The following is a 12208-nucleotide window of genomic DNA, read 5'->3' as shown; positions in this document are numbered from 1 at the left end:
CAAAGAAAAAAAGCCTGTATTAATTTTTAAGAATTTAAGAATTATTCCACAAGATTAAAAACTTTCAATATTAATTTATTTTCAAAAGAGCAATTTCTCTATTTTCTCAAAGTTATATGCATCTGTATACGGGAAAAAGGTCGCTATGCTTTGGGAACTCTTTTCAATTCCATGAGAACTCGTGACTAAAATTGAGAAAATGTCCCTTTTGAAATTCGAATTGAATAAAACAAAGTTTTCTGCAAGTTTGGGGAAAATTTAAATTTCTAATAAAATTAGTATAACCTAGACAAATGTAGATATATACGCCATAAGAATAAGTTTAGAGAAGAGAAACTATTGAGAAATGTGAAATATTTGATGAAACTCATGCTCAGAGAGGCGCTGTGTGTGATCACATCCGTGAAATGAATCTTTTGTTCAGTAAAAGGGATGAACTGAACCGAATGAGACCCGGGTTTCCTTTATGAAAAAGAGTAAAAAGAACTAGCATCGATCGAAATATGGACCTTGAAACCATGCCAAATTCTTATCTTATCATATATTTTATACCTTGTGCAAAACCCTTTGCTTTGGTGAGAAAAACTTTAGGGCCACACGAGAGAGGAGTCACTAAATGAAAATGAAAGAAAAGGAAGAAATAAAAGATAAAAACTCTTTCTCTATTTACCCCTTCTATATCGAAACTATATATCTAAATCGAAAATTCTCTCTATCGAAATAATAAAATCAAGAATAAAATTTAATCAAAAAAAATAAACAATAAAAATTAATAATATAATATTAAAATAAAAAAAAGTTAACAAAAAATATAATTACTAAAAAATTGAAAAAAAATAAATAAAAGCTAAATTCCCTATACAATAAATAAACTAAACTCAACCATCAATTTAAAATATTTAACATTTATTATAAATTAATATTTAGCACGTTTCGTGAATACCGCAAATTTCTTATTCTTATTTTATATTGCAGCAGAAGGAAGAAATTATTATACTTAAAGCTTAACGAAGTTACAAGGATGACATTCAGCGTTATAAGATTAAATTGAAATGGTTCCAAGAAAGTAAGCTGCATATTGCGACTCATAGTTACTATCAAGGGATCAACACATTTCGCACTTTCCAACGTAATTTAATTATTAGTCACAGAAAAAAGGGAAGCAATAAAGAACTACAAAAACTAGTTTGCATAAAAGGATAACGACTACCTAATTTTATTTACTAACTTCCCGGAGGCAATTTGAGAATTTTCTCCAAATATTATTAAACCTATCTTGAATTAGAAATACAATTTTATGTTTTAAATAAACAATTAGTTTTTTAATTCAATATATTAACCTTTAAAGTGCTATGCCGGTCTGACAGACCGCTATAAAAATTTTCTTTGCTTGTAACTTTTTTTCAAAGTAAGATACGAACTTGAGCTTTTCAGTAGCTTCATATTTTATAAAAATCTGTTAAGTGACAACTTTTTCAAAAATTTTTTTTCTTTAAATTTTGTATTGTAAAATATGTAAAAATAAAAAAAAATTGAATCAAATTAATGTAGAAATGACTTTTTTATGTTAAAAAGTGAAAAATATTTACAATAGTTGTCTTTAGAAAATTATAAATTACTAAAAAACCGAAAAAAAGGGAATAGCGGTCTGATAGACCGGGGGTAGCACTGAGCGTGATTTTTCGGCACATAGCACTTTAGAGGTTAAAATAAATATATGGGAGACGCATTCTTATTCTCTAAAGTGAATTTGTTAGAAGTTCCATTATACAGAATTTTAAGTGGAAGTAATGTCCATTATCAGTATTTTTATTTATCTTAGTTATTAAATATTTTACAGTGTAGATATTCAAAATATATAATAAAAAAATTAGAATTTAAACAAATTTGCAACAGTATTAATTTGTAAATTGGATAAGTTTTGTTTAACAGAATTTAATATTTCAGAATTTTATTTTACTGGAAATTTCGATTTTGAGAATTTTTATTTGCTGTGATTCTCATTTAAAAGAATTTTCAAAGTACATAATTTATACTTAATTGAATTATCATTATACAGAATTCACATTAGAATAAATTTTGTTTTCTCGAAATTTTCATTTGCTAAAATTTATATTAAATAGAATAGTTATTCAAACAATTTTTTAATTGATAGAAGAAATGATAGAATGAATTCTTTCTTAGCTGAATTTTCATTTTTAAAAATATTAAGTGGCATATATTTTATTTGAGAAACTTTTTATTTGACAGAAATTTCAAAAAGCAGAAATTCAATTAAACAGAATTTATGATTAGTAGAATTTCCATTTGTCAGAATGTTCATATGCTGTATATTTTATTTTATAGAATTTAAATGTGACAGAATTGCAGTATGCACGAATTTCTAATTCACCGATATATCAAGCACACGAAAGTATAATTAACAGAAATATAATTTGTCCGAAAAGACTCCATTAGATAGATTTGTTGTCTCTCTCTAACTAATGGAGCATTGTCGGGCACATTAAATTTTTGTCAACTAAACTTTCGTCAGCTTTAGATGTCGGTAAAGTAGAAATTCGTGCATATGTCAATTCTGTTACATTTAAATTCTTTAGATGAAATTTCTAGCATATGAACATTCTGACAGATGGAAATTCTACTAATAATAAATTCTGTACAATTGAATTTCTGCTTTTTGAAATTTCTGTCAAATAAAAAGTTGCTTAAATAAAATATATGCCACTTAATATTTTTAGAAATGAAAATTCAGCTAAGAAAGAATTCATTCAATTATTTCTTCTATCAATTAAAAAATTGTTTAAATTACTATTCTATTTAATATAAATTTTAGCAAATAAAAATGTTGAAAAATTAAAATTCGATCTAATGTGAATTCTGTTTAATGAAAGTTGGATTATGAACGAATTTTGTGTTATAAAAATTCGTTGAAATGAAAATAAATGTAAATAAAAATTTGCAAAAACGAAATTTCGAATAAAAAAAATTATGAAACATAATAATTCTTTCGAACGAAACTTCTACTATTTACAAAACAATATTTTTGTAAATTTATTTAAATTCTAATTTCTTTATTAAATATTTTGATAATCTACTCTGTAAGACAATTATTAACTAGGATACATAAAAAGACGGATAAAGGAAATTTCTTCCACATAAAATTCTGTATAATGGAACTTCTAACAAATTCACTTTAGAGAATAAGAATGCGTCTCGTATTTGGTATTAAACATTTTTTAAAAATTTTATTTGGTTTAAATAAAAGTTTTATTTGTGTTGAACAAAATTTCTATTTGAAACAAATAAATAATTTAGTAGATTCTTTCACAAATTTATTTTTAATTAACTCAAAAAAATTATATTCGGTTCAAATAAAATATTTCTCTGGGTGTAGCATAAAGAATTAAGTATTTCCAATTACACCCAGACAACAATTTTATTTGAATCAAATATTATTTATTTGAGTCAAATAAATATAAATTTGTCAAAAAATTTGTTAAATTATTTATTTGTTTTAAATAAAAATTTTACTCAACACAAAAATAATTATTTTTAGGTCAAAGAAACTACTAAATTATTTATTTCTTTCAAATAAAAATTTTACTCAACACAAATATAATTAATTTTTGTAATTAGAATTACTTCATTTTTAATGCTACACCCCGGCAAAAATGTTATTTTAACCAAATATAATTTGTTTAAATTAAATAGAAGTAAATTTTTCAAATATTCTACTAAATTATTTATTTACTTTAAATAAAAATTTTATTTAACACAAAAAAATTTGTATTTGAACTAAATAAAATTTCTTTGAAACTAATTAAACCTAGACAAAAATTTTATTCTAACCAAATATAATTTGAGTTAAAGAAATGTAAATTTTTCACAAAATTAAAGAAATTATTAATTTGTTTTAAATAAAAATTTTATTTGTCATAAATAAAAGTAATTATTTCAACCAAAAAAAAAAAATTATTAGCACCGATTACCTAAAGTTTATTTGTATCGAACAAAATTTATTTCAACCTAACAAAATTTATTTGAACCAAATAAAATTTATTTAAACGAACTAAAATTTACTTAAACAAAGCAAAATTTATTCGAAACAAATAAAAAGTAAAAGCTCAGTCAAATACATTTTCATCCATTTCATACATTTTTCATTTTTCTCAAGTGGTACTCAAAAATATTTGTCAAAGATTTATTTTTACAATAAGAACATTTCTCGTCAGTGAATAGCATTAAACAGATTATACAATATTGAATCCTTCTTTCGGCTCTAATAAATTTAAAAGATTTTCACAAAATCATTGTTTCGACAAAATATATAAAAACGTGAGATTAAAAGAAAACTATTCCCCTCCTGGAGCTGCTTTTCCTCTCTCTCTCTCTCTCTCTCTCTCTCTCTCTCTCTCTCTCTCTCTCTCTCTCTCTCTCTCTCTCTCTCTCTCTCTCTCTCTCTCTCTCTCTCTCTCTCTCTCTCTCTCTCTCTCTCTCTCTCTCTCTCTCTCTCTCTCTCTCTCTCTCTCTCTCTCTCTCTCTCTCTCTCTCTCTCTCTCTATAGAACAGGCGCTCTATAGCGCAAAGTCGATTCAACAGGTGCTACAGTGCATTCTTTTGTACCACGCAAAAATATGATACGAGAGCCAGAAAAAGAAGTTGTGCACACGTAAATTTTATAGTGTAAAGCCCACCTACACGTAATCAGGTTGTTTAAAAAAAGAAAAAATAAGGAAAAAAACTGTCATAACGCCATAGCAAAAATTCACAACGAAAAAACAGCTTTTTGTGCGTATATACACTATACATACATACACCGAAAAACAATGAAAATTTACGCTTATTGACGCGAAATACATATTCTTTTTCTTTAAAAAAAAAACTTTTTCAAATGAAAAATATTCCACTACAATTTTTTTCTCTTCATCAAAAAATAAAATCACCAATAAAATTCATAATCAAAAAATATTTCACATTTTCTGAAAAAAAATTCCAAACACAAATATTAATTATATACGAACATATAAATACAGAGCAAATTTCTTGTATTGAAGAAACAAAATGAAATTTGTCAGCGAGTCAAAACGTGAGAATATTTAATTAATACAAAATAAAATCTACATTTGCGATAAAAATTTCATTTTCTACATGGAATTGTTCTGAAAATTCTTTGTAACTTTTCATTGTTGTCGAGAATATTCCAAGCACGTAAATACTGAGTAATTCATCAAATATGAATACATAATAGTTGAGTTTAACTATTCATGAATAGCTGCGTTACGAATTGACAATGCTTCTGATTGGATCTCAGGGAAAAATCTATTCTTAAAAAAGTCTAGGTCCCTTCAATCACAGTTTTTTCTTCTCCTTCAAAGTTCAAACAGTTCTTAAACGAAGAGGGCATAATTTTAACAGTATATACAAGAAGAAAATATTGCATCAAACTCAAATAAATTAGCTATGTAAATTATCTAATTAAGCTTATTGTAGTTTCTATTATTCATTTTATAACTGAAAAGAAACAATTTTATATCATTACCATTATTTATGTATACTTTATTCACTACACGTCGTTTATGAGAGAATTTTCATGCCCTCTAGACAGGAATTTCAAAAACTTTATTGGCGCGAAATTCAAAAAAAGAAAAATTTAATCAAGAATACATTAATTTTAGGATAAACAATTAATTAATATCAATAAAGAAATAATTGTCTATATACCTAATATTTACTAGAATTTACTTACAAATTCTAATGAATTGTTCTAGTAAAATTATATTTTTTTACTACAATTCTAATAATTTTTTGGGATAATTTAAAACAAATTTTCAATAAAATTAACAATATTCCACTATAATGAAAAATAACATGGAAACTTTATACAGAATTGGGAGAAAAAATTTAAGAAATAAATTCATTCCCCCTCATAAATCATAATTCACAAACAATGCAAATTGAGGCAATTATTTGTCGTTAGAATTTGTCATCATCATTCTGTAAATTTGAAAACACATCAATCCACCTGTTTCGTGCACGATCAATCACCTTTTTTCTTGGTTTCATTTATGAATATGCCTGGCAAACAATTCTCTAAATAGCAAAAACGATCTTAAAAGTTAGCTATTTTTTAATTTGACATCCCTTTTTTCGAATTTATTTCAAAATATGCCATTCCTATCAAATAAATTTGCTGTTTAACAAAACCAACCAAATCCAATTATTAAAAATTTTAAACAAAACGATATCTTTAAATTTTTATATATATATATTATTTTTATATATTTTATTTTATTTTTGACAATTTTTGAAATAATAAAAAAAATTTTTTAACATAAAATTTATAAAAACTCAAATTTTTTTGGTTTATATTTTGAAAGACGATAAAATTTTGCAAATAATAAGACCTCACAGAAGTCATTTGGCCAAAATTAGTAGAAGATATTCTTAAAAATCGTCATTTTCAATGTTTTACAAAAATTTAAATAACTTCTAAAATAATGAACGCTTTTTAATAATCCTAGGCTTATTTAAAGGTCATTTTCTACGGAATAAGAATTACTTATAGGAATTAACCTGTAATTTTTTATTTAGAATAAGCATGACGTCAAAGTTGGACAAAAAAATTGGAAAAATTTGAAATAAATTTTTTGTACTAAAAACTATTCTAGAACATATATAAAACATGATATGGTGTAGATTTTCCAAGAAAATTTAATAAAAAAATATGTTTGAATTTCAAAAATTATTTTTCTTTTAATAATATTATTTCAAATTTTTTTGTCCAACTTTGACGTTATGCTTATTCGAAGTAAAAAATTACAGGTTAATGCCTATAAGTAATTCTTATTCCGTAGAACATTTTCTACGGTTAGAACCTTTAAAATAAGCCTAAGATTATTAAAAAGCGTTCATTATTTTAGAAGTTATTCAAATTTTTGTAAAACATTGAGAATGACGATTTTTAAGAATATCTTCTACAAATGTTGGCCAAATGACTTCTGTAAGGTCTTATTCTTTTCAAAATTTTATCTTCTTTCAAAATATAAACCAAAAAAAAATTTTAGTTTTCATGAATTTTATGTTAAAAATTTTTTTTCATTCCTTTAAAAATGGGTGAACTGACAATTTCGGACGGTACTGTATATATCTTCTTTTTTTACATTTTTCATTAACTGAATTAAAATATTTACAAACTGAACAAATATCCTTTAATTTCATTTTCATTGTTTGTTTAAGAATTTTTATTATGACAAAAGATCATCATTTTATTAACATAACTTGCACTGATTTAAATTTAAGGACAGTAATTAACTTTGTGAACAATAAATCAAAGAGGTTAAGTCTGGCATAGAGAATCCAAGTGACTACTACATGGTAATTAGGACTTTGTTTAGTAACTTCGAGTTTTCATGATGAACGTTTAGAACAAGTTTCAAACTCTCCAGTTGGAAAATCTTCACTTTATCTCAAAACTTATTTTCTCCTCTTAAATATACAATAGAAATTAGCACAGTTATCATTTACTTTAAACAACAGAGTAAAAAATTTCTACTATTTCTTTACAAAAAGAATTTTCATTCACATTGGAAATTTTTTGGGTAACTTGGTGGTACTATCTAATATTTATAATTTATAATTAATTTAATTATTATATTACTACTACTATTACTATTATTATTATTATTTCTTATTATTATAATTATTATAAATATCAAGTACTTAAGTATAATAATAATAATAATAAATCGTATTAATAATAAAAATAATTTTAAAAATAGAAGCAATAATAAACAAAATGGGGTATAAAATAATTGCAGCTTTAAAAGTTTCTTATGATGAGCGTTTAATGTTTGTTCACGTTAACAGAACTCAGAATATCAAGCTGCTCTAACCAAGTTTCAAGGATATTTTTCAAAGTAATTAAAGTCATATAAATCAAGAGATAAAATAAGAGAACTTTAAAGCTAAATATGTTAACTTTATACATGTTTATTATAAAATATAAAACCAAGAAAACGATCTTAAATCACATTTCAAATTCAGACATGCAATTCAATCTGTAACTGACACTCTCTTTTCAATATTTCCTTCTACAGTAACTTATTACGAAACTCTAATATAAATTTCCTTTCTTTTTTTCTCCTTCCCTATATGTATAAAATATGAACTATTTCGATATATAAAGCAGGTAATTTTATATTGTGAAAGATTGAACTTATCTAAATTTAAATTATATACTTCATAAAACTCTAAAATAAAAAAAAACAATTTCTTTGATTTTTCTAGGATCAATAAGCAATATCGATGGAGCTGAATACCACTGCAATAAAACTACAGTTCGAAAAGTCATTAGTGGAGTCGTAGGAGCTGCCAGTTCTGTCACATCGATTCAAGTTGCCAATCTTCTCCGACTATTTCGAATTCCCCAGGTGAGAATAAGAGAAATTTTATTTATCGTAAACAATTTTACTCTATAGAGTCAATGAAAATTTTCGACAATCATTCCTCTATTCTACTGGAAAAAAAATTAAATAGAAAAATCCATTTTTCAAATTATTTACAAATTTTTAATGTTCACGAAAAAATTAAAAATAAATCACTTAATAAATTTCTTTCTCCTTTTGTATTTTTCCAATTCTTCTTTTACTATCCTATAAAAGAATCTTTTCATTTCAACTTTTCTTTTTTTTCAATCGTAAAAACGGAGAGTAAAAAGCTTTTTATACGATATTTTCTTTTCGCAATGAATTTCGACCATCACAGTTTAAAAATATCTTTCTATATAAGACCATTCACGTAAACAAAAAAAAACAGTTGGGACATTTCATATGAAATTTAAAGTCTCACTGTTTCTCTATAAATTTGGTTATAATAAGTGATTAGTGTGCTTAGTAGGTGTGCAAATTAAAATATTACAATTTTAAGTTGAATTGGAAATAAAGGGCTTCATCCTGCGCCCCTTTACAGTGAGGTACAATTTTTTTTCTCTACTTTTAAATTACGTATGTGGTGAATAGAGTATTTATCACATATGTTATTCAAAAGTTGCTCATTTACCTCCCCTTAAGTGAAGGATGCAAGGAAAATGGAAATAAAATATATAATACACTCTGAAGTTGTCTTTTGTTTATATCACTTCCTCATAGAGGAAGTATTTTTGTTTTTTGTTATATTTAGATAGATTCTATATATTATATTATTTTATAATTAATTCAAAATTGTAATGAAAAATAGAAATTATCAGAATTTTTTTCACTTTTTTTTTATTAAAAGACTAAAATTTTGTTAAATATTGTTTTGTCAAATTGAAATTATGCAGATTTTTGTTCTTTACTTCTAAGCGAAATTAGAAAATTGTTAAACAACTGTGATTAAAAAATAGAAAATTTATTTATTTTGCATTATTTTTGTTTATGAGTCACAATTTTTTTAACAAAATTATTATTTTGTTTTAGAAAAAGAAAAAAAATATTTGCACAATTCCTATTTTTAATCTTTTTTTTGGAACAGGATTTTCCACAGGAATTAAGACATTCAAAAATTTCAAATTCAAACCATTTTTAAATTAAACAACTTATAAAAGAGATAAAATCATTATTTTATATCATAAGAATATTGTTACTATAACTTCATAAAAATTATTTTCATCATTTTAATTCAATTATTATTTTCTAGAATTTTAAATTATTTTTTATAATAATAATTAAATTCTTTAAAAAAATTGATTATTTATGAAAATAATTGAATTTCTTATTTAAAAATATCATCACTCTCTTCAGTGTTTAAATGTATTTAGCAAACTTTTTGTGTATGGTTTTTTTGAGTTAAACTCCTTTAGAGTATTGTGATTTATTTCTCAAAATGACATTTTGTTAAGCAAAAAATGTGTATAATACCCTCCTCATTTTTTATGTTACTCTTTGAATTTCTATATATTCTTACAGTTTCTAGACCGTTTTTGTCATTTATTAATATTATTTTGATATTCTTCTATTAAACTGTAAGATTCACTACAATAACTAACTTTCTAATGGACTTAGTGGAAAAACAAAAATGTCTAATTATATTACTTTATTTTCATTATTACACTACAACGGTGTTTACATCTATACCGAACTTAAACTTTTGAAGCGCCAACCTTCATATTGTATATGTTTTTATATGTTACAAATGTAACTCTTAGAATTAGGGAGTACGTAATGTACGAAAGGGCATGTCCCGTTATGTTATTAAATAAATAAATAAATAAATAAATTATTTATGAAAATAATTAAATGTTTGCAAACAATTTTATTAAAATTTTTTTGGGAAATTGTAGTAGATATTGAAATTTGAAAATCATTGAAATTAGAAAAATTTTTCAAAATAATTGAAATTTATACGACAAGAATTTTATTACAAAATTAGAAAATTTTTAAATTCTAGTATTTTTAAAATTGCTAATTTTATTTAAAAAAGTCTGTAAGAAGTTAGCTGCGCGCTTTGGCGCGCGAATTGTTGCTAGTACTATATATTTACAGTGACGACTTAAAACAAAATTTTATGTAAGAAACCTTCTGAGTCCTCAACAAATATTTTTGTTTTTTAAATAAATAATTGAAATATCAACAATTTTTAGTTAAACAAAGTATTTTTTAAAATAAAATATAGCATTTCCAGACAAAGAAAGATTTATAACATTTTTTGTATTTCTTAATAAGAAAAAAGTTATGAATAAATAAAACAAAAAGTTACTTTTTTATTATTGCAAATATCTTAAAAAATGTAAACAATTTAAACACTTACTAAGCACACTAAACACTAATAATTATAACCAAATTTATACAGAAATCTGGGACTTCAACTTTAAATTTCACATAAAATGCTACTCGAATAAATTTTACAACATTTTCTTCAATTATTCAAGAAAAAAAAAATTATTTTGAATATAGTTTGCCATTAAATTCCCTCAAAGTATAAGAGATTCTATATATAATACCCACCCCTCGTTTAACTTCCTTTCGGGTGTCCTTATGTAATTGGTACACCGCTTGAGCAGAGTAAATATTATAATATTATCTGCAGATTAATAATGGTCTGAAATGTGATATTTGCTAACTGCCCCGATTGTATTCGAAGGGAGCAAGAAAATGGGAAATCCACTAAATGCATAATACCTGCAGTTTATGACATAAACGTGAAACTTTAAGCTTCCATGCTAGTCATGTTCGAACGTAAATTCTCCTGTCTTTAATACTTATATTTGCATAGATATCACAATTAAAAAAAATTTCTACTCCTTCCCCCCTCCAATCTTACTATCAAATTATTTAGCTTAATGCCTTGAAGGAAGAAAAAACTTTTGTGGAAAAACGAATAAAATAACAAAAGAAATAAATAAATAACAAAAAAAAATAAATAACAAGAAAAACAAAAAACGAACAAAAAACAAGTAAACAACGAATACAAAACTAACGAAAAACTACAAAACAACTAGAAATAGATAAGGCACAATTTTTTTAAATTAAAAAAGCCCCTACCCATTTTCAGCTTTAGAGGAGAATATGTGAATAATAATAGTAAAAGGGACGAGCCCCATGGCTTTATTTGTTTTCGAGAAGAAAAGATTTTTCTGAAAATAAAAGTTTAATAATGAAATTATGAAGTTGGAACAAAAGCAGTAGTTGTATGCCCCTTTGGTCCGACAATTTCTTCTATGAAGTTAATCAACGGTCTGGTGTATATAAAACAATATATACAAAGTAGTATAGGAATAATTCGGTCAGACGCGCTGTAATGTAACAAGTTTGCAGGTGAAAAGTTTTCAAGTATTTCAGTAGAAAAGGAATACATTAATCGGACAAAACTTGTACATAAAAAAAATACTAATCCATCTCGAATTTCACAACAAATTACTCAAACACAGGAATATAAAATCCCTTTGTATTCATAGTAAAGACTGATCAGAAAAATACTATATATAATTTCTTAAATAATTGCTCTAATGAGTCTAATTATACTATTGTAAAATTACTGCAGTACAACCAGAGACAAATTTTATTTAAACCAAATAAAATTTATTTGAAACAATTAAAAAGTTTCGTTGGCGCTGTATCAAAAATATACTTTTTCTTAGTGTAATAAATATAATAATTTAATTTAATATTATTAATAATAATATTAATATTCTTAATACAATTATAAATAAATAAAAACGAATACAGAACTA

The 12208-nt window shown here is 24.4% G+C and overlaps 1 protein-coding gene across 3 annotated transcripts in view; it reads left to right on the top strand.

Moving 5' to 3' along the window:
* LOC122499927 (metabotropic glutamate receptor 2-like) overlaps positions 1 to 12208 on the top strand; it is a 214009-nt gene that overhangs the window by 166977 nt on the left and 34824 nt on the right. For all 3 annotated transcript variants that reach the window (XM_043608519.1, XM_043608520.1, XM_043608521.1), the window contains exon 3: positions 8287 to 8429. In XM_043608519.1, coding sequence (XP_043464454.1) covers positions 8287 to 8429 — 143 coding nt within the window. The remainder of the gene's footprint in view (positions 1 to 8286; positions 8430 to 12208) is intronic.

The sequence above is a fragment of the Leptopilina heterotoma genome, unplaced genomic scaffold (genome assembly GCF_015476425.1).
Source record: "Leptopilina heterotoma isolate Lh14 unplaced genomic scaffold, ASM1547642v1 Lhet_18, whole genome shotgun sequence".
Lineage (NCBI taxonomy): Eukaryota > Metazoa > Arthropoda > Insecta > Hymenoptera > Figitidae > Leptopilina > Leptopilina heterotoma.
This window is presented reverse-complemented; position numbering and strand designations above follow the sequence as displayed.